The sequence below is a fragment of the Plectrocnemia conspersa genome, unplaced genomic scaffold (assembly GCF_051122295.1).
Source record: "Plectrocnemia conspersa isolate PC_06_02 unplaced genomic scaffold, ASM5112229v1 ptg000011l, whole genome shotgun sequence".
In the NCBI taxonomy this organism is placed as follows: domain Eukaryota; kingdom Metazoa; phylum Arthropoda; class Insecta; order Trichoptera; family Polycentropodidae; genus Plectrocnemia; species Plectrocnemia conspersa.
This window is the reverse complement of record NW_028277175.1, coordinates 20378401-20401697: the sequence shown is the minus strand read 5'-3', so window position 1 is coordinate 20401697 and position 23297 is coordinate 20378401. Positions and strand designations below refer to the sequence as shown.

Below are 23297 nucleotides of genomic sequence, written 5' to 3'. Positions count from 1 at the left end.
GATTGAGCCATAGTGTCTGTTGATGCAGGCCTTCCTATGACTCTCTCCAGCGCCGTTCAGTATGTCAACCACGCTGTGTACTTGAAGACGGTATGCTCTGCGTCGTCGTCTTCAGAGGTGTCGCAGTGGAGGCACGCAGCACTTGCTGTCTTGCCGATCCTCGTAGTGTATTGACCGAAGCAGCCATGCCCGGTCATCACTTGCATCAGATGGCACGATAGCTCGCCGCCGTGTGTCCTTCCCGTCCAGAGGGTTAGGTCACCGACGAGTCTGTGTGTCCACCTACCCTTGGTGGACTGTCCCATCTGCGCTGCCACTGTGCGGTTGTCACCTTTCTGGCAGTTTCTTTCTCCTGCCCGTAATATATCGCCTGCCTTTCTAGTGCGAGGATGTCTAGTGGCGGTATGCCGCACAGAGCAAGTATGGCGTCTTCGGACACAGTTCTATAAACGGAAGCTACCCTAAGGGCACTTCTGCGCTGGGCTCTCGCCAGCGTGAGCCTGGTCCTATCTACTTTTGTGGCTTGTTCCCATATAGGGGCGCCGTAGAGAAGGACCGAGTGGAAGGTCCTTGGGCCCACGCCCTCCTTCCACGGTCGCATCAGGCTCAGGAGTTTCGGCCCATGAGCGACCGGATGTACCTAGCCTGGCTTTCGCGCCTGCATACTGCGCATACAGGCGCTAGACCAGGCCTCCTTCCTAGGTCGTCACGAGAACGACCTGGACGGGTAGACCGTCGCGATTTAGCTACTGATGGTCTCCGGCATCACTATCCTTTTGGAGACGGAGGTTGGATAGGGGAAGGTATGCGGGCAGTCGCGCTCCGCGTACCTGGGGTCTCTACGGGAGAGAAATGATTCTACGCATCCTGGAAAGAAAAATATTTATTTCATCAAGAAGGACCGAGTGGAACACATTGTTGTACATTTGTCTTTTTTCTGTTTGGGTCCACCCATGTTCGGCATTAGCATGGCGAGGTCTTCCGCGACTCTCGCGGCTTTATTTGCAGCTACTTCCGCGTGGGTTGCAAATCGTCAAAACCAATGTTAAAATCTGGTCACCGAAGTTTACATAGATTGCTATTCTTTTTCAAAAAACTATGAACTTTCATATGTGCTGTAAGTCTGCTTTTAAATTGAAACAATTTTCCACATTTTTCACATTTAAAATCACGGGCATCACTATGGGATATAATATGCGATGAAAGTCTACTTTTTATTGGAAAAATTTTTCCACATATCTTACATTCAAAATCACGAGCGTCACTATGAGCTTTCATATGTTCTGTAAGTATTCTTCTTGCTTTAAACGCTTTTCCACATTTTTCACATTCAAAGTCGCGAGCATCGTTATGCCCTATTATGTGCTCTAAAAGTCTGCATTTAAATTGGAATGTTTTTCCACATGTTTCACATTCAAAATTACTAGTTTCGTTATGAATTCTCATATGCCTTGTGAGTTTGCTTTTAATTTTGAACGCTTCCCTACATACCTTACATTTAAAGTTATGAGCATCGCTATGAACCGTCATATGCACTGAAAGTATGTATTTAGTTTTAAATGTTTTTCCACAATTATCACATTCGAAGTCTTGAAAACCACAATAATATTTCACATGCCTTGAGAGTGAACTTTTAACTTTGTATGCTTTTCCACATTTTACACATTTAAAGTCACGAGCATTGCTATGAGTTTTCATATGTCTTAAAAGTCTACTTTTAATTAGGAATGATTTCCCACATTCATTGCATTCAAAAATACGAGCATCTCGATGAGGTAACAAATGCGCTGAAAATCGATTTTTCAATTTTAATACTTTTACACATTTTTTTGATTCAAAGTTACGAGCATCACTATGCGTGTTTATGTGCTTTGAAAGTGTGTTTTTAGTTTTGAATGTTTTTTCACATTTTTCGCATGCAAAGTCACGAGCATCGCTATGAGTAATCATATGTTTTGAAAGTCCGCCTTTATCTTTAAATGCTTTTCCACATTTTTCGCATTCAAAGTTACGGGTATCGCTATGAACTCTCATATGTACAATAAGTCTCTTTTTAAATTTAAATGCGTTTCCACATATTATACATTCAAATTTATAAGAATCATGTTTAGCCCCATAACAGTTTCCATTTTCTAGTTTCTAAAATTTAAATTTATTTTTTTAGATACGTTGTATATATTTTAATAAATATAAGTAAAAAACTATTTGACTATTACTTGCATTGCCACCTCAACATTAAAAATTTGATTAGAAGTGTCCACACCGTTCGTAATCATTTTACGTATATTATCTTTAACGTCGTGCATTTCTGAAAGCATATAATAATCAATAATTGAAATATTATGTACCAAGTATATAAGTATGTCTAACCTATTTCAAGCATGTCGTCTACGTCGTCTATATATGTATCTTCACTTCTGTCATCAATTTCACGCTTTACAAGTAACTAAAAAATACATATTTTTTACTGTTACATCTACGTAGATACATATTACATTTTATTTACCTCGGCTTTACGTGCAAATAAATCCACATCTTCAAACGTTTCTTTCTCATTTTGAAAATCAGGTTCTGTAAAGATTAGATTTAACATTTAAAAGGAATTACATATTTTGGCGTCTATAAATATAAAAAAAATATCTGAATAAGTAGTTTGAGTAGGTCACTAAAAAAAATAGATTGCCACATTACCGCTTTTGAAAATCTGTTGCAATGCCATCGGAACAAGTGACAGTTGTTCACCGATGACAGATTGGCGAATCAAATATTTGGTCCAAAAATTAATTTTTTCGAGCATATGTTGAATATGTAAAAAGAACCATAAATGCATTAAATTTGCATTCTATATTAATAAAATAAGCATTTTATATTTTATAAGTAGTGAGACACTATACTTAAATCAGTCTGTATATTAGTGACATACTTTATTAATTATAAACTTTTATTATAGCTTACAAATAATATATGTCACTATACATGACCTAGCTCGATTATATTTCAATTACCATTACAATATTCATCTGTGAGATTAGGAAAATCAAGGAAAACCGAAGCTGTGATATTCGATTGGAATTAAAATAGTCACGTATTCTGACTTTCCACATATAATAGAAATTAATTATTATTAAAGTCCAAAAGGAATTAAACCCACGTCTTACGTGTTTTAGTCACCGATTATACCACTGGTATATCGTAAATATAGTAGTTGCAAAACCTAAAAAGGGAATAGAGTTACTCTTCTTTGATTTGTTACGCATCGGCAGCTAATCGTGGTTGCACCTCTCGGACATGAGTTGGAATCTCATTGGTTCTGAACAACTCACCGCCAGAAGGCCAACATTTGGTTTTGCTTTTGATATTTTATTTGCACATCTAAAGGGTTAAACATGTTACTAGAGAATGTGAAATTATTGCAATTTGTAATTTCTCATTTGTGTAACTTTTGCTGTTGAATTTTGTCATTAATATTTTTTCCTGTGTAATTTTATAATGTAACCAATTATATAATCAGTGGTGACAATAGAAATAAATGAGGCCAAAGGGCAAAAAAATTTTTTTTTCAAAATAAACATATCTATGCAATACATTCTGTGATAGATCATAGTAAGTTTTAAATAAAGAAAAATACTGAATAAACAAAGATACATACAAGACAAAGAGAATAACTAACGTATAAATCCAATAAAATATAATTTAAGTCAAAAATAATAATAATAAATAAAAACTTTTACTCTTTTGTCGCTATAAGATTTTTCTTTACCTCGCTAAATTTTTTTATGCAATAATAGAAATTAAATATTATATATACATATATGTGTTTGTGTACATACAATGTTCCAGACCACTGAAATACCGCCCGGGATAGATTCAAACTCATTATTTATTCACAACAATTGATTTTATTCATCCTAATATTACAATTTTATTTCATAACTTGTACGTATACAATATTTTTAGTCTGTTGTCTATACTTATTGCAGTAGTACATAATCTGTCGTCAATACGTCGCTGTTCAGCTTAACTTTTAACTTAAATGTTGAAAATAGCATAGTTGACATAAAAATGACATGTGCAAATGTCACGTCACTACTGTTTACTCTTTGAGACTTATTGTGACAGGCAGATAGCCAGACACGTGCAGTTTCTTTTTGTAGTATAGATTTTGCTCTCTTTGTTTATTATGAACAAATGTCGGATTATTTGTGATTAATCCTTAGATAGTACAGCTAGAGCATTCAACCGATCTTGACCAGTAAAATTTCTTATAACTGTTTTTATACGATTTAAAGTGCTACAACTTTACTGTGGATACAGGTGTTACTAAAATAATTTAAATTATTATTATTTCGACACTCCAGAAAAGGTACCAATTTATTGTCTTATATAAATCGGGATAAGACGTTGATGTTGGGTATATCACTAAAAGTTATTTTCCATACATTTAATTTGGATAGCAACTTGTCTTTACATAGCATTGGATAATTTCTTTTAATATTTTTTGTATTGTATTCCCTAAGATAATGTTGTCTACTTAAAATTATTTTTAGGGTTTACAATACAAAAAAATAACTATTTTATCGGACACTTGTTTAGAATCTTATATCAGTAATTAGTCTGTCGTGTTATGTTTTACTTTTTTTAAGAAATTTCCTTGCTATTATCTGGAACTGCCTTAAGAATAAAAACCGATGCGATTCTGTACGAGATTAATTAATACTTCTATGGTAGTGATATTGCTGCTTTAATTTGATTACAATATGTTGTAAAGTACTTTGACGTGTTTTAAAATTTAATAAATAAGATATGAAGATATTGAACTTAAAATCTTTTTGAATCTAACCGATCCCCACACGCTTTTCTCGTCTAATCCTTCTTTGATTATGATTTTGTTAAAACATTCCAGATATTATATTTTACACAATTCACTATCTTAAAACAAAAGTTCAATAGTGTTTAGCAAACTCTCGGTACTTGTATTTGAATAATTTCGCAAAGCAAGTTATTTCGTTTAGGATAGGACGTGAAGAATGCGCAAAATCCACGTATGTGGGAAAAATATTCTTATCCACTTATTTAATGAACACTTTCTTTAAAATTAAATTCTGCTGATGTGCATAACAGTGATCATAATGAGCATTAGGGTAAACGTTATTCATTTGATTTTGTACTCTATTTCGTAATGAGCGCTATTTTACATACAATTATTTTGAGAGATATGTAGTATGTGCATTTAAATAAATACTTTGTTCCATAAAACGAATTGTTTATGCATTTATGTATGGTAAATCTTCAGATTTTATCTTCGGAAAAGTTATTCATAAGGTGTTCATTGTTCTGACCAATGCTTGCTCGGGATTCTTGAAGCGATTGCAGCGACATGAAGCGATTCTTAGATCACAACATAAAACAAAAATGTTTATTTTTAAATACTACAAAAAAATGCGAAAGTGTAGATCAGAAAAAGTATTTTACCTCCCATATAAAAAGCATACAAATATATATAATTAACATGATAAATAAGCAGCGAAATCTGTTTAATATTTTAAAAATAATACCGAAAAACTCACAAAGGCTTATTATTTATTTTTAAATTCATTCAGTCATGAGCATTGTTATGAGATATCATATGTTATGTAAGTCTGCTTTTATCAAGAAAACTTTCTCAGATTTCTCACCTTCAAAGAAAGCAGTGCTGAGCTTTCATATGTACTGAAAGAATATATTTAGTTTTATATTTTCTTTCACATTTTTGACATTCAAAGTCTAGAGTTTCACTATGAACTTTCATATGTGCCGTAAGTCTGCTTTTAAATTGAAATAATTTTCCACATTTTTCACATTTAAAATCACGGGCATCACTATGGGATATAATATGCGATGAAAGTCTACTTTTTGTTGGAAAAACTTTTCCACATATCTTACATTCAAAATCACGAGCGTCGCTATGAGCTTTCATATGTTCTGTAAGTATTCTTCTTACTTTAAATGCTTTTCCACATTTTTCACATTCAAAGTCGCGAGCATCGTTATGCGCTATTATGTGCCCTAAAAGTCTGCTTTTAAATTGGAATGTTTTTCCACATGTTTCACATTCAAAATTACTAGTTTTGTTATGAATTCTCATATGCCTTGAGAGTTTGCTTTTAATTTGGAACGCTTCTCCACATACCCTACACTTAAAGTTATGAGCATCGCTATGAACTGTCATATGCACTGCAAGTATGTATTTAGTTTTAAATGTTTTTCCACAATTATCACATTCGAAGTCTTGAGCACCACAATGATATTTCATATGCTCGGAGAGTATGCTTTTAAGTTTGAACGCTTTTCCACATTTTACACATTTAAAGTCACGAGCATTGCTATGAGTTTTCATATGTGATAAAAGCCTACTTTTAATTAGGAATGATTTTCCACAATCCTTGCATTCAAAAATACGAACATCAATATGAGCTAACAAATGTGCTGAAAATCGATGTTTCAATTTGAATACTTTTCCACATTTTTCACACTCAAAGTTACGAGCTTCATTATGAGTTTTCATATGCCTTGAAAGTAAGCCTTTAGTTTTGAATGTTTTTTCACATTTTACGCATGCAAAGTCACGAGCATCGCTATGAGTAATCATATGTCCTGCAAGCATACTTTTAGATTTGAATGCTTTTCCACAATTTTCACATGCAAAGTCACGAGCATCGATATGAGTTACCATATGTGCTGAAAGTCCCTTTTTAAATTTGAATGCTTTTCTACATTTGTTACATTCAAATTCATAAGAATCGGCATGCATATTGACATCATATTTGACACCAACATGTTCTTCTTTTTCTCGTTTCTAAAATTTTAATTTCATGTTTTAGATGAGTTGTTATTATTGAAATACATAGAGAACAAATCTATTTAACTATATCTTTTGTTGCCACATTGTCATTTAAAGGTGTGTTAGTTAAAGCGTCCAAACCGATCGAATGAATTTTAACTATATTATCTTTAGCGTCGTGCATTTCTGAAAGCATATAAAAAATCGATAATTGATATATTTTGTATACAATATATAAATATGTCATACCTATTTCGAGCATGTCGTCTACATCGTCTATATATGTATCTTCACCTCTGTCATCAATTTCACGCTTTACAACTAACTAGAAAAATGTATTTTAAAAGTGTAATATACTACAAAGATATTATTAGATACATATTACATTTTATTTACCTCAGCTTTACATCCAAATAAATCAACAGCTTTAAAAGTTTCTTTCTCATTTTCAGTATCAGGTTCTGTAAAGATTAAGTTTAATATTTAAAAGGAATTACCAATTTTGGAGTCTATATGTGTATATAAAAATAATTAAAAAAACTGTCACCATTTGTACACTCTGAATAAGTAGTTAGAGTAAGTCACTATAAAAATAATAGATTGACATATTACCGCTTTTGAAAAACTGTGGCATCGCCATCGAGACAACAAAACGTCATCCACCGATGATAATTAGGCGAATTAGATGTTTGGTCCAAATATGAAGTAATTCGAGCATATAATGAATATGTAAAAAGCATTATGAATGCATCAAATTTGCATTCTTTATTATTAAAATTATCATTTTATATATTCTCAGATTATAAAAATAATTATTATTTTGGTATTGGGTAATTATATCGGTACCACTCTCAGAAATCAGATTGTGAACATCTTCATTGCTCTTGGCTCTAACATCTACGAAAGTGGCCAACAACGTTTTGCTACATAAATACGTTTTATAACATAGTTTTTTATCGCCATATTGTTAATTAGTGTTATAGACGACGTTGATAAACGGTGAATTGCGATTTTTTAATAATTAACAAGTATCAATATTTTTCTAGGATTGAATATTATAATTAATTTACTGAAAAAATCTAGAGATGAAAAAACTTTTTGCCGCTCAAGCAGAATGCATTTTCCCTCTTTTTCTCTAAATGCAGATAAACTCATGAATTTAACAATATTTTAAATGATGCTAATAGGGCGTAACGTGTATTATAATATACATATATTTAAAAAATGTCTTGACTAGATCTAAATAGTCGAGCAGAAATTTGAGCTTTAAACATTTCAGCTACCTGTTTAACAATACAACGATATGCGTGCATTGTTAAGCAATTGCTAATATATCGATAAGTGACAATCATACTTCTTGTTAATTCAATGGAATGAATTAAAATTAATTTCTATTTTGTTTGATTAAATCATGAATCATTATGTGTATTGATCAATGAGCGAATTTTCATTTTTGTTTTATTATTAATTGTGGTGCCTTCTACCAAAACAGTATTGGACGGATGATACTGTGGGGGGCTTATCTATATATATTTATTTAGGTTTTATTATAGCCACGACCTGGCGGTAACACTGGCGTGAAGGACAAATTCTCTTCGCGACTTCGGTGGGCTCGCACGACCGGTGCGTGCTTCGTCCATTGTTTACTAATGTATTAATAACATGTAAACCGTAACAATATCTTGAATAAAGTACTACTGCAGCGGATAAATCTGTGTCTTATTTGCCACCCTTCACCACCCGTCGCCAAAACACGATTTTTAAGTTTATAGTTAATTCAGTTACCATATAAGGCGTTATTCCAATGCATTACGACGGGGTAAAATCAATCAATACGTACAAATAAGTAGTGAGATACTAGACTTTAATCAGTCTGTGGATTAGTGACATATATTTTAATAATTATAAAATATTATTATAGCTTACAAATAATAGATGTATTATGCATCACGATATTCTTTCGTGAGATTGGGATAATCTAGGAAAAGCATATGGAATCTAATCCAGGTAATTCACGTTTTTTGTCGCCGAGTATATCACTATTGGTCGCAAACCCTAAAAAAGAAATAAGGTTGTCCTCCCTTGCCCTACTACGCATCAACAGCCAGTCATGGTTGCACCCCTTGGACGGTAGTAATCTGAGCCTCTAAAGTATGTATGAAACATAATGATGTTTATGGGCATAATAACTGCTATAATACATAATGGTTTATGTTGTGCATAATAATTGTAACAAAAAAGTAAGTACCTTTCGGTAATATTCACACAAAAATCAATTTAATTCTTGCGGCTTTTGCCGGAAACAGAACTGACCTGAGAGGCTGGCGGTACGGACAGCAACTCTGAGGGGGAGCACCATTTACTTATTCTCAGTTAGTTTAAAACGAAATTTATGAATTGAAACAATGGCGGAAATTTAAAAAATATCACCTCGAATATTTTTGTTCATAGGCTATTAATGAAATGATCTTTTGTCGGAGAACTGACAAGGGACACTGCGGGCTAGTCGTAGGTCATCATTTCTCAAAAACACTAGCTTCTCAAGTTGAGCGGAGGTGTGGCAACACAGAGTAGTGTCAAAATGCTGTCACAGTTTGAAAGCGTCAGGCGCTGAATATTCTCGGGCCGGCTCTGGCTGGAAGGGTTTTTATAAAATAATATTCAGTACCTTTTTAATTGAATTTTTATATTATAAAATGTTACAATCAAGTACATGTATGTGTGCATGTTTAAATGCTTGCTGTTCAAACCCTAACCTAACCTATTAAAAGTAAGTATAGTTTTTGATCTTCCGTTAGATCAATTTGTTTAGGTTAGGTTTGGGTTTGAACAGTATGTGCAAAATGTCAAATCCAAAAAATATTTGTTGTCTTATTTTCAAACAACAAACTAATACTGGTGGCAGCCTTATATATTGTTAGTGTGAACTTAGACCAATAGGTTCACACTAATAATATTTTTTAACAATAGTTAAAACTGTTAAAGTGCCTTGTAATTATTGATATTAGCTTCACTTCAAAATTATATGGTATATGCACCCAAAGATATCCACTTTGGGAATATAGTGATTATCTTCTATTAGTATTTCTTAATGTTTGATTCGTTGGTGTTAAAGAAATTAATGTTATTTATTTTCAACAAGTGGCAAAAATAGAAAGATTCTTTACTTCCATATTAGCTTACACATAAAGCGTTTTTAGCTAATTATAAGAGTATGACTGCACCTTTACATAGATGTATTTAATATTTGAAAAAAAATTGCTTGAAGAATCTATTGTATATTGGAGAATCTTGATAACAAAGAGTGATTTTTCTTTGTCAAGAAATCTCATTTTCTTATTGAAGAATATTTACCAATGTCAGATGGCTGAGCACATCTGACTTAAAATTTACCACCCGAACAACGAACAACTCAGGTGACAGATTTTTTGAAGCAAGATTTTGACTAGGCATGAATCTGATGCCTTACAAAATACTTAGCATCATCGATTCATATTATCAAATAATCGTTATGATATTTTATTAGGTACTATCAATTATACATTAGAAAGAAATGTTTACAAGCAACATAAACATTTACGTTAACAGTTTTACGAACAAAATATAAAGCTTTTATGACTAAGGAATAGTGTTACAAAAAGTATCTATCCACACCGTCTTTGCACTGATTATGATGTCATTTGGAAGTCTGTAACATTTGTATACTAAACAAATTAAAATAAATAATCCCTTAAAAATAATATAAAAATATATACAATGTTTTTTTTTATCTATACTCACAATATAAAATGTTCTATCTTTCACTAGCCTTATGACGCCTCTATTTTAACATTATAACATATTGCTTTTGTCAAATTCAAAGACACAAATATCTCAATGAAATTTCATATTCCCTCGAAGTATGCCTATAGATTTGAATCATTATTCACATTTTTTAGCATGAGATTTCATATGCCTAGTAAGGTTATCTTTAAATTTGTATGCTTTTCCGCATTTTTCACATTCAAAATTACGAACATGGCTATGAGATTTCATGTGCCCTGATAGTATGCCTTTAGTATTAAATGCTTTTCCACATTTTTCGCATTTAAATTTACGAGCATCAGTATGAGATTGTATATGCCTTGTGAGTATGTCTTTGGTATTAAATGATTTACCACATTCTTCACATTGAAAGCTATGAACATCGTTATGAGTTATCATATGCCTTGAAAGTCTGCTTTTAGTTTGGAAAATGTTTTCACACCTCTTACACTTAAGGTTATGAGCACCACTATGAGTTATTAAATGTCTTATAAGTCTGCTTTTGGTTTGAAATGCTTTTCCACACTTTTCACAGTTAAAGTTACGAGCATTGCTATGAGTTATCATATGTCTTGATAGTATGTTTTTAGCTTGGAATGATTTTCCACATTCATTACATTCAAAGTCATGGGTATCTATATGCACTATCATATGCTTTGTAAGTGTTATTTTAGATTTTAAAACTTTTCCACATTTCTCACATTCAAAGTTACGAGTGTCACTGTGAGTATTAAAATGAGTTGAAAGTCCGTTTCTACATCGAAATAATTTTCCACATTCGTTACATTCAAAGTCACGAGCATCGCTATGCACACTTGTATGCTTTGAAAGTGCGCTTTTAAATTTGAACGCTTTTCTACATATTTCGCATTCAAAATTACGAGCATCGCTATGAGATTTCATATGCGATGAAAGTCTGCTTTTAGTAGGGAATACTTTTTCACATTTCTTACATTTAAAGTCACGAGAATCACTCTGATCTTTTATATGTAATGAAAGCGTACCTTTAGTTTTGAATGTTTTTCCACATTTTTCACATTCAAAGTCACGAAATTCGCTATGAGCTATCATATGTGCCGCGAGAAAACTTTTAAATTTAAATGCTTTTCCACATTTGTAACATTTAAATTTATAACAATCGGTACAATGTTTAGCACTGGCACCTTTCTTTCTTGCTTCTAAAATTAATATTTTTTTAGATAAGTTATGAATAATTAAATACATAGAAAACTGAACTATTTAACTATTACTTGTATTGCCATATCGACATTTGAGACTTGGTTAGGAAAAGTGTCCATACCATTCGTATTAATTTTAACTATATTATCTTTAACGTCGTGCATTTCTGAAAGCATATAAAAATCAATAATAAAAATACAATGTATACGCTATATGTATGTCTAACCTATTTCGAGCATATCGTCTACTTCGTCTATATATGAATCTTCACTTCTGTCATCAATTTCGCGCTTTACAAGTAACTAATAAAAAATGTATTATTAGAGTGTTAAAAACTATATATATACATATTACATTTTATTTACCTCAGCTTTACATGCAAATGAATCAACAGCTTCAAATATGTTTTCCTCATTTTTAATATCAGGTTCTGTAAGCATTAAAATTAATATTTAAAAGGAATTATTGATTTGGACACGTGATTAAAACGATGAAAGGGATTGACATATTACCGGCTTTTAAAAAATGTAGCAACGCCATCGCAACAACTAAACGTCATACACCGATGACAGTTGGCGAATCATATATTTGGTCCAAATATAAAAAAAATCGAGCATATAGTGAAAATGTGAATGCGTCAAATTAGCATTCTATAATATAATAATATACAACATAATAAAATTCAGTAAATAATTTAGAAGTTAAACAGGGTGGTTTAAAAGCTGCTGGACCTTTTTAAAATTAAATATTTTTTTTATTTCTTCTTAATTCGCATTTTTTCTTTTATAAACAGAAAACACATTTTTAGTTTTGAAAATTACATCATTGTAATAACCACCATTTTGATCTTCATACTGATGCGCTCTTTTTAGGGAGTGAACCATCACCTGTCGTAATGTTTTTTGGCTTATTTTTTCAACTTCTTTACGGATGTTGGCCTTCAATTGGTGAATTGTAGTAGAATTGTTGTGGTATTCACTTTCTATCTATACCCCCATAGAAAGAAGTTTGGAGCAGTTAAGTCAGCCACGGTGTGAGCTTGACGGCCAATTGTACTGTACCCAGTGACGTAGCTAGGGTATGTGCCGCCCGGGGCGATCATTAAAATGGCGCCCCCCCCCCCCCCAAACATTTCTTGCAGGGTCATAAAATCAGTATTTCTTAAAATAATTAATTGGTTATTGTTAAGCTTTTGCTATTCGTGGATATATATATACACATATTTTAATAAATTCAGGGTTGAGAACTAAACAAGACGATCCCATCGCAAATATGCTGCCCCCAAGCTAGTGCCGCCCAGGGTGAGAGATATAAATCCAATACTAGTGAGCTGAAAGATAGTATTCATTTATAATTAGTACTTTATTATTATTAATTTAAATGAGTCTTCATTCGATCATGTGTAATGGAATTAGGTATAGTGAATAATGAATAATAATAATTCAATTCGAGAATTAATCTTATATATGTACATGAAGGGGATAAGCAGGTATTGTATTTGTTGTAGTGAAAAATATTTCTTCGTATAAGGCAACAATTTACTGGTTTAACACTAGAATTTAAAAAAAGTTTCAAGTATACAAAAACAGATAATAAGCATTATAAACTTACGCGATTCCAATTTCAGGTTAACTAAATGCAATTGGAGATTTTTTTATTGAAAAGGTAATAATTTATAACAATAATAATAATATGTACTACAAAAATGGTACACTCTTTGTAAATGGCCTTTTATTGCATAACAATGATATTTTTTTATTATTTAAATCATTATTGATAAACATACCTATATCATATATATGTATATAAGCTGGTAGATAAGTATATAATACAAAATGCTTATAATATATTTACAAATATATTGTTAACTAAAAAATATTCTCTATAAAAATGATTATAAATGTATATGTAGTACTTATTTATACAAATCTTAGAGTCTATGCATAAAAAATGATATAATTTATCTTTAGAGATCTATTTTAATATAAAAATACATTTTTAGATTAAATGGCATTTGTTAAATACATGATGTTTATTTCTTTAATATATAAAATATAATAAGTATATATTTTCATAATACAAAACATGCATCTTATATGTCACTCAATTATATGATGAGACAATGCTATAAGTAAATAAATAAGCAACAATAAAAATTATTAAAGTATTTTGGTGAAAACTTATAGTACTTTGAATAAAATGATAATTATATAAATCAAACTAGAGATCAAACTTTATTTTTTATTATCACCCTCAATTACCTAATGTTTTCAAAATACATGAACACAATTTTATTCGACTTACATTACATCGCCATTAATGAAATAAGTTTTTCATCCTTTTTTTTATACAATTTTGAATCTGATGGCACAACATAATACTAACTAAGAGTGCATTAGATTTTCATAAGATGCAACTATATAGTCCGGTTTATATTTAATTATGTAATGATTTAGTGATATCCAATTTTTTAATATATATTTTACTACACGAGTATTTATTATAGAATATTATAAATCATAATTTAGCAATTATAGAAATATTTATTAAAATACACAATAATATGTAATATTTTGCTGTTTATTTTAAATTAAAAATTATAAAAAAATTGTTTAAATATTTTGTTAAAAAGAATATATTCGTCTATGGTATAAATTAAAAAATCACATAAGTACATATACGTACGATACATTATTATTATTATTCAATTATGTATATGAAATTTTTTTTATAAAATATTTAATAGTATAACAATATTTTTTTAGTCTTTTGATAAAATCAGTTCATATTAAGTGCATTCATAATATTCAATAATATACTCTGCAATGTTTAATACTGAACACGAATATAAACTGTTTATCAATTAATTTAAAGAGAAAATATCGGACAGGCTTGTGTTGGATATCATTTAGTATTCTTTTAAATAAATGTTTTTTTTTATATAAAAATGATGAAATTTCGAAATCGAATGCTGTACATATTCAATGACTAGAATCTGTATAAAATCATAAGTTTGTCTTATAATTTTACATAAAATGGAATCATATGTTATGCACTAATGATTTAAAAAAATACAAAATATACAAAAAACGTTACATGATTTGTTCTAAAATTATATAAAGCTATAATATATATAAAAAGCAAAATATATATAGTAAAATATAAGCGGTCTGAATGAAATAATAAATAATGTCTTTATAAAAAAGGTTAACTGAAGATTATTTATTAAAAAAATGCATGCAGGAACTAACATTATGTAAAGTGAAGGCATTATTGTGGTAATTAGTTTCATTATTTTGATAAAATAGGAATTTGTACCATATTCCGTTTTAACAGTATACAAAAATGGTAATGTCCATATTAACTTACGTACATATATTTTTATCAATCATTACGCACAACTCACTATAACTTAGAATAACTTAAAATCACATTCGCATTCATTATCACATAAAACAATTATCCATCGGAGAGAGAGGATATTATATTAATAATAAATTCCCAATTATTATATTCAACTCATTGATCCAATTTAAACGTAAATCGTCCACAGCGCACAATTTGTAATGAGTGCAATATTCGGAATGTCCAATTGTGTGATGCACATTTATTTAATTCAACCAATTCACGTGCATAATTCGATCAATGTCTGTAGCGAAACACCATGTAACCGGCTACACGGAATGCAAACAGAAAAACGAGCAAGGCGAGGGTGTTGAGCCACAATGGAGTGGCACAGCCCCCGGCGGCCAAGATCTCGTCGATCGGCACATATGTGCCGTTAGCGCAACCGGGAAACTGTGATGTTGTAGCGCATCTGTAAAATATTAACCTGATTAGAATTTTACTCGAGCTAAATATTTATTAAAAGGTAAAAATAATTATTACTTGAGAGGCTCTCCATAAGTAAATTCTAATATTTGCATATTTTGATATGCGTAGTGTATCATGGACGTATACCGCACCCACTGCAACCACCAAGGAAATCGAGTAGCTAAGAAACCTAAAATAAAAAAAACTATAGTTATTTATGAACATTATTTCAATTAGAGTATATATTTAGAAAAAAATATTAAAATTAGGTTGCTGGCTAAATTAATATTTTATAGCAATTTTTAAATAAACAATTTCACTTTCTCAAGTCCCGATAAGACTCGGGCTCTGTAGCTTCACGGCCTTTAACCCTTGCATAGAAACCTTTGACTTTCGCATACATATACTCCACGCCAGAGAAGGCACGAGGTGCTATATATTATATAAAGAACTATTTTTTGCCATTGTAACATATGTTGTAAGGCAGAGAGTATGGCAAGAGGTTTGCCTCAGATTCAATTTCTGAGATCACAGCCTGCCCCTATTTTGCACATCTAATCCGCAGATGGAGTGGAACCAATCGATCTTAGCTGCGATCTTTCATCTTCGCAGAGGTCGCTTGTCTTCAATTGCTGGTGGGAGATAAGAACTCCTGTGCATATTGTAGGATATTAGGCACCAAACACTGACTGTTATTTTTGAGAAGTGGCAATGCCGTTGACGTGAATCTGAGGACTGAGGCAGACTTAATCACAATATGGTTTATTCCCCTGGTTGTTGCTAAAGTTGATATGAAGTGATTCAGATGTGATTTTTGTACGGTCCATTTCTTGACTGGTCACAGGGCTTTTTGGAAGTACTTGGTCAGATTTTATCTGGATTCAATCTGCCCGTGTGATCATGAAAGATAGGATGCCGAACATGTATTTTGGGAATGCCTACTCTTAAACGGTGAATGTGCGAAGCTCTTTTCAGCATTGTTAACGTGGCGTGTCTAGAGGGAATTTTTCGTGTGGCTTATGAAAGGCGGAACGATGATCGCCCGTATTTTTTTTTTAATATTTTATTATTATTAATATTATGAAATGTTTTTTTTGTGGATAGAATAGAAGAACGTTTCTTTATTTTATTATTTTAGTATTGATATATATCTTAAATTAAGCTCCCCTCTGTTCAGGGACGTCATTTCAGTTTTACGGAAGGGGGGGGGGGCAAAAGTTGGCCAGTTAGTAGTCGTTTTTAAAGTATTTCATTAAACGACATGCATTTTTCTGGCCAAATTCAAGGAGGTCCCTGTTTAGAATCCACGTCAAAAGCAATAAAATCGTGCCTTCACAGTGGAAATGGTCCGTTATCTAGCATGATCATATTAAGATTTTTTATAACATTATTACGACTTACAATAAATGAGAATCGAATTATATATATATCTAAACCAAATGTTGGTCAATAGGAGGGCGCAAAAACAATTATCACTTCTCAGAAGTCAAAAATCCACGTCAAAAGCAATAAAATCGTGCCTTCACAGTGTAAATGGTTCGTTATCTAGCATGATCATATTAAGATTTTTTATATCAATAATATGACTTACAATAAATGAGAACCGAATTATATATATTTAAACCAAATGTTGGTCCATAGGAGGGCGTAAAAACAATTATCACTTTTCAGAAGTCAAAAATTCATGTCAAAAGCAATAAAATCGTGTCGGCGCCGTCGCTGTCGCAGAGGGAACGCTCGTTACCAAGTGTTCCCACTGCAACGGCGCCGACACGATTTTATTGTTTTTGACTTGAATTTTTGGCTTCTGAGAAGTGATAATTGTTTTTGCGCCCTCCTCTTGACCTAAATTTGGTTTGAATATACTTTGACCAATGTTAGTCCGTAGTAATATTGGTAAGGATAGCTATCGAAGTGCAGAAAAGCTATGAATCAATATGTGAGATGCAACGTCTGTCTGTAATTCGTCTTCCGCTTATATCCCCTTGAGTAAGTTCTAAAACTTTTATCAGTTCTAGAAGTTTTATTAAGTTAATTATGGGTTTGAACAGAAAATGGATGTTTCACAACTGTCAAATAGAGTTTCATAGACATTTTAGAGCAGCATATACTTTCTCTAGCGCCTATCAGTTAAATTATATTTTCGCTAGTAGAACTATGTATCTACTGGTGAAAATGTATTTGGATTTCACTAGTGAAAGTATAACTTCACTGAAAAATACACATTCCCTGTAACATTTGTACACTGTGTGTAAATAAATAATGATAGTTATATAAATGTATATGTATGTAAAAGTTGAAATCATATAATTTTACTAGCACTTGCCAGATAAATTATAGTTTCACTGATAAAAATATATGTATATCTTCCAGTGAAAATGTATACCGATATGATTTCACTGAAATGACAAAAATATTTCAAGATAGATTTGAGACTTTTTCTTTTTAGATTTTCTTTGAAGATAATCCAAGAATTTCTGATTTAAAATCAGGTGCCTCATTTCAGATTTTTCTAAGGGGAAGGCAAAAGTTGCCGAGTCAATGATTGCTTTTTTTTTAATATTTTGATTTCATTAAGATTCACAGTATTTCATTACATGATATACATTTTTTCTGGCCAAATTTAAGGGGGGAGGGGAAATGGCCTCACCCGCCCCTGCTCTTACACCTGATATTTCTTTGAATTAATTAGATGCTGGGTACCTTCAATAGCTTCACGCCGGCTTACCTGACCACAGCTGTCACTCGCAACAGCTTAGGTAGGAGGTCGGGTGTAGCCTCAGTCATTACAGCACTATTATAAAAAACAGTGTACTGAAGTAAAGTACAGTAGTACATTGGTATACGTCCTTAATCCGTTCCAGATCCTTGGACTTATACCAAATAGGACATAAACCAAACATATTTTTCACGCGGTGTTGTAACTCATACAAGTTGCGCATGCCCGATGTGTCTTTTTGACTCATACAAGTTCTAGCACGCACGCGGGTCGTATTCAAAATGTTTCTCGTCCAAACAGGACGTATACCAAGTTGTACTTATTCCAAAGCGGACGTATACCAAGGTACCACTGTATGTCAAAAGGAAGACTACAAACCTACTTATAAAATGATTAATGTCCAGCACTAATGAAACAACCTAATATTTTTTAATTAAATATTAATCCACTTACCGCCAAAGAGTTGTGTCGCTAGTGTGTATAAAGCACTGACGGTTATAGAAAGTTCTAAGTTCATACACGCCGCACCGAGAAACAGTCCGGCCGATTGAGCGACCAAAGCCGCTAACAATAACGAAGCTAGCATAGCAATAAATAATCCGACAGGTGGTGCTGTGGGAACTAACAGCGGATAGCTGAGTGCGTGGTAAGCTATGGGTAACACTATCGTCAGCGGCAGTTCGCCCACCATCTTCGCTAAATAATAAGCGGACAGACGATACATGCCGGCCCTTCGTTCTTTTTGTATCACTTGACGCTCAGACGGAACTGCAAAATAAAAAAATCATATAATGCACTTATCCAACAATGGTAATTCTGATATAATAATGGCAAGTGTTACTTACAGCTGGTCAACGCTCCAAACAATGAGAACAGCATCCAATAAGTCTGCGAGAAGAACATCCACCCTTGCAGATCATGTAATGATTCTTCAATTCGAGGTAATTGAAACCAGAGAGCGCCTGCCATAAAAGCCAATCCTGCCGTTTGAAACCAATTCAACCAGGACAGCATTCGAGGTCTGGCTTCTTTGAAATTACGTCCGCACAATACCTATAAAACGACAATTTGGACCATTATAAAATTATAATAAATTGAGTAGGGTGTACAAAACAACGTTATAATTTTTTGAGATTTTAGATATTTAGTAATGAAGAAAAACATAAAAAAATGGATTAGCCATTTATTACTTATAGTCGGCACATACATATTAGAGTCAATGACTCATACTATTATATAATACACTTTTTGATACCAATTAATTATAAAAGTTTAAAGACACTTTACCTTAAATTGTGTGAAAAAACTGGTGGAATACGGTGGTGGTAAGGTATCGTTCTCAGCCGTAGAGCTCGCATGTGATCCAGTCTCTAACCATACATCTCTCACCAAAGGTGCATCTGCTGCAACATGTAATAAAATGAGCAATTAAAATTTATGTATTTATATAATAATGAAAGGAAAACTTCAGATAGTGAAAGTCCAGACCATAAATGTCTAAAAATATTTTCAAACACTTACAAGTATTTAGATCTTTCTTGCTAATGTGTTGATTCAAAGAGGTATTAATTAGAGGATCGCTGGAATTCACAGCCGCTGCAGCCGTTACAAGTCTTTCTCTCACTTCATTTGAACTTTTCACTTGCTCCACTATAAATTTAGCAATATGTTATATACACATATACAATATGGGGCATATGTATGTATATATTATTAATTCAAATTACTTACATATGAAATCAGCTGGATTGTAATGCGGTAGCATTGTTAAACCGACTCTACTAAAGAATTCTACAACTTTATCCATATCCCCAAAGTAGGCAGTTTGCCCATTACATAACAGTAGTAATCTGAAATTAAAATCAACAATAACGATTAATATACATTACTTTAAAACAAGTCACATTAACTACTTTTGACTAATGCAAAAAACATTTACGTTGCTTATTAAATATTTTGTGATAGATTACCATATAAATATATTCAATCTAAATACGAACTAGAATTTAGTTTAGGAATTGTCTAAATAAATATAACTGACAAAGAAACAAAATTTACCAGTCTTATTTTGTCGAAATCATTATAGAAAATAATCAAGATAACAACCAGTGACGTCACAAAAAATTGTATTATGCACAATACTCACGAATCAAACATATGAAAGATTTGACTCGACGGCTGATGAACCGTCAATATGACTGTTTTGTGTTCTTGTGCCGCATATCTGCGAAGACTCGTGACCAAAGAATGCGCTGCAGCTGAATCTAAGCCTGACGTAGGTTCCTATTAAAGGTTGATAATCCAATCATTATTACACATTATATATTGAATAGATTCCAAATCTTTAATACTTACGTCTAATAACATCAAAGCTGGATCGGTTAATAATTCGCACGCTATGTTTGCTCGTTTCTTCTCCCCTCCGGAAAGGCCACGACGAATGCCGTCTCCCACCCTTGTATTTTCGCAATTGTTTAACTCTAACAGTCTTATTAAATGCTCCACGTATGCCGATTTCTCTTCGGAAGTCAAACTTTCAGATAATCTATAAAATATATATAAACGTTGTAAAACATTGTGTTTTGTAGATACTAGATTATATTTATTATACAGTAAAGTTATTAAAGTTTAAAAAAATAAATATGGTATTTTAGGTTTATGTGTTTAAAAATAAAATAACTGTCCTAATTTATATACAAGATATCTCCGTCGTCAGAAGACGGAATATTCTGCGTTTTGCGTTGACCAATAGAATTTTACTGAAATCTATGACATTTTCCTTTTATAAAAAAATGTTTACCAACGTCTAATGTTTACGTTTCTGGATTGTAATACACTAACTAGAAAAGGGTTCATAAAAATCTACTTGTCGTGCTACATATTTATCCAAAATTTCCTAACGTTGAGAATGACAATAATGATTTTTTCTATGTGCAGCTGCGCCTTGGAATTTATTTAATTTTGTTTTATGTCAGGCGACGGAATGCCTTTAATTGTTTCTGTCTGTGTTTTGTGCACAGCTGCCTTTAGTTTAGAAGATCCGTTATTGTCCCTCTGTGATAATATCGAAAGCCTTGCGATTTAATAAACAAGACTCAATAGAAAAAAACTAATAACCAGTTATTATATATTTGTGACAAAAGTATTATAATATATTAAGCGAATGAGATAGGATGCTTCTTAATTTGTAGCACTGAACCACACGGCTACAAATATGTTTTACCGCACAAGCGCCACAAGGACCTCGAATTCTACACTCTTGTGTAATCGCTTTAGAAAGCAGCCGTCTGCTGTCTCCGCGGAACCGGGTTACCGGGGATCCGAACCAGTCGAGTACTCTTCGAAACCGCAGCATTCGCCTCGGGGGCACTGATCGATCGCTGAGTATCTAGAAAGGTCCTCGAAGAAAACTGTTATACGCCTCACCTTAAGGAGGCCGTGTAGTCGAGCGTCTCCCGCAAGGTCAGGTTGGGAAAAAATACATCTTGCTGAAGGACGTAGCAGATGTGGCGGCGCCACCTCTTGCACAGCCTTTCGCCGTTGAGGGTCACCAATCCGGAATCAGGCCTGCGTCTTCCAGCCAAGACGTCTAGGAGGGTAGTCTTTCCACATCCTGAAGGCCCTAGGACTGCTAAGATCCTTCCAGGAGACGCTCCGCCGCTTACGCCTCTTAAAACAGATTTTCCTCCAAGGGCTGTCCTGAGGCCTCTCCATGAAACCACAGCACCACTTCTGCATCGTCTGTAAAAAAATAAAAATAATCTTAATTACTGGAAATAAAATAGGTAGTAATTACATATATACATGGCTTTAAATCTGAAGGATATATAAGTCGGAAATTTCATTACTTAGCTCCCGACTTGCACAAAGCAGAGCTACGCCAAATCGACCGAAGAAACAGCATAAAAATGGGTTCTATACTTCAATTTCATGCTCAAATATATTTTTTCATCCAACTTTCTAGGTATCTCATAATAATTCTATCTAATATAATAATAATTAGAGATGTCTGTGATTTCCCTACATTTTTATTTCTCGAGAAAAGAAATATTACACTGTATTTATTTTGTTTAAAAGCTGAATATCGTGTATATAATGTTAACGTTTTTCCTAGCTGTGTTTCATAATTAATGCAATTATTTTTAAACTGCAATTCTTGCAAATATTTTACCTAAAGCCCAAAAAAATATTAGTTTTATTTAAGTAGAAAAAATACAAAAGTTTCGTAGTAATGTAATTCATAGTATAGTATCGTAATCTAGGGTTAAAAATCTAGAAATATTTTAAGAATATAGATACCAGCAAAAATTAAAACAATCAATGTCGGCCGTCGTGTTTCGTACATTTTAGAATATTATTGTATATAAATATTTTATATCGATGTTTAAAGAACATTTTTAGTTACTGCAACATGAGAAATTCTCGAGAGATAATAATTGAGAAGAAAAACTAGAAATATTAACAATAAACATTATAACTTTAAACTAAACTTTTTGGCTAAATTCCGCCTGGATTTTTAATTTGTCCAGAGTCAGCCGAGTAATATACTAAAATTTTATTGATATGACATTTTTTAAACTTTCAAGTTATACCTTATAAGCCAAATGTCCGGATTTTTCATCTTATGATTCATAAGTTTGCCATTTCTGAGCTAAGACATGAGTAACATACATTTTGCCATGTAAATTGAGAATATAATAAAGATATTCTCTATCAAAGCATAAATATTTTGGCATGTAGTGCCTATTTTACTTTCGAATAGTTTTAGAGTAGCAGATGTTAAGTGGTATGCTAGAAGTGAGCTCATCGATCAAAAAGGTCGACGACGCATGATGAGGCAAAGGCGCCTGATTGATGGTCAATGTACTCTGACGGTGCAGATCCACAAGTGCAATTATTATAACATAAAAACCATTTATAATAATAGCGATATTCATACACGAACATTATCTGATTAAACAA

The 23297-nt window shown here is 32.4% G+C and overlaps 4 protein-coding genes across 13 annotated transcripts in view; all 4 read right to left on the bottom strand.

The window, feature by feature from the left end:
• Positions 1-868: 868 nt before the first annotated feature.
• On the bottom strand, positions 869-2764 carry LOC148229892 (uncharacterized). Its single transcript, XM_088196674.1, has 5 exons — positions 2692-2764; positions 2507-2571; positions 2371-2446; positions 2217-2308; positions 869-2139 (listed from the first exon to the last, which is right to left on the bottom strand). Exons 1-5 carry the CDS (start codon positions 2717-2719, stop codon positions 1057-1059), a joined length of 1344 nt encoding a protein of 447 aa, XP_088052800.1. The 5' UTR covers positions 2720-2764; the 3' UTR covers positions 869-1056.
• A 1115-nt stretch (positions 2765-3879) lies between these two features.
• On the bottom strand, positions 3880-11746 carry LOC148229891 (uncharacterized). 5 transcript variants are annotated; one of them, XM_088196670.1, is made up of 6 exons: positions 7433-7554; positions 7217-7281; positions 7070-7145; positions 6906-7006; positions 6710-6835; positions 3880-6633 (listed from the first exon to the last, which is right to left on the bottom strand). In XM_088196670.1, exons 1-6 carry the CDS (start codon positions 7458-7460, stop codon positions 6625-6627), a joined length of 405 nt encoding a protein of 134 aa, XP_088052796.1. In that variant the 5' UTR covers positions 7461-7554; the 3' UTR covers positions 3880-6624. The 5 variants fall into 5 exon arrangements, with proteins under 5 accessions (XP_088052796.1, XP_088052791.1, XP_088052793.1 ...); XM_088196665.1 differs by lacking the exon at positions 7433-7554 and adding an exon at positions 11629-11746 and having other exon boundaries at positions 3880-6835; XM_088196667.1 differs by having other exon boundaries at positions 3880-6835; positions 7433-7510.
• Positions 9490-12400, bottom strand: LOC148229890 (uncharacterized). 3 transcript variants are annotated; one of them, XR_015811277.1, is made up of 6 exons: positions 12316-12400; positions 12169-12233; positions 12030-12105; positions 11875-11969; positions 10601-11802; positions 9490-10524 (listed from the first exon to the last, which is right to left on the bottom strand). XR_015811277.1 is itself a non-coding variant. In XM_088196677.1 (5 exons), the coding sequence occupies exons 1-5, from the start codon at positions 12341-12343 to the stop codon at positions 11692-11694; spliced, it is 375 nt and encodes a 124-aa protein (XP_088052803.1). In that variant the 5' UTR covers positions 12344-12400; the 3' UTR covers positions 9936-11691. The 3 variants fall into 3 exon arrangements, 1 of the variants encoding a protein (XP_088052803.1); XR_015811278.1 differs by having other exon boundaries at positions 10326-10508; XM_088196677.1 differs by having other exon boundaries at positions 9936-11802.
• A 1508-nt stretch (positions 12401-13908) lies between these two features.
• Positions 13909-23297, bottom strand: part of E23 (ABC transporter G family member E23) — a 100936-nt gene continuing 91547 nt past the window's right edge. For 2 of the 4 annotated variants that reach the window (XM_088196662.1, XM_088196661.1), the window contains 10 exons: positions 21762-22076; positions 20691-20880; positions 20482-20618; positions 20067-20185; positions 19857-19985; positions 19623-19735; positions 19181-19388; positions 18789-19103; positions 15692-15806; positions 15006-15620 (listed from right to left, as the gene is read on the bottom strand). In XM_088196662.1, coding sequence (XP_088052788.1) covers positions 15446-15620; positions 15692-15806; positions 18789-19103; positions 19181-19388; positions 19623-19735; positions 19857-19985; positions 20067-20185; positions 20482-20618; positions 20691-20880; positions 21762-22076 — 1816 coding nt within the window. In that variant the 3' untranslated portion in view covers positions 15006-15445. Of the gene's footprint in view, positions 15621-15691; positions 15807-18788; positions 19104-19180; positions 19389-19622; positions 19739-19856; positions 19986-20066; positions 20186-20481; positions 20619-20690; positions 20881-21761; positions 22077-23297 lie in introns of all 4 variants that reach the window. The other 2 variants (XM_088196659.1, XM_088196660.1) reach the window with 2 other exon arrangements.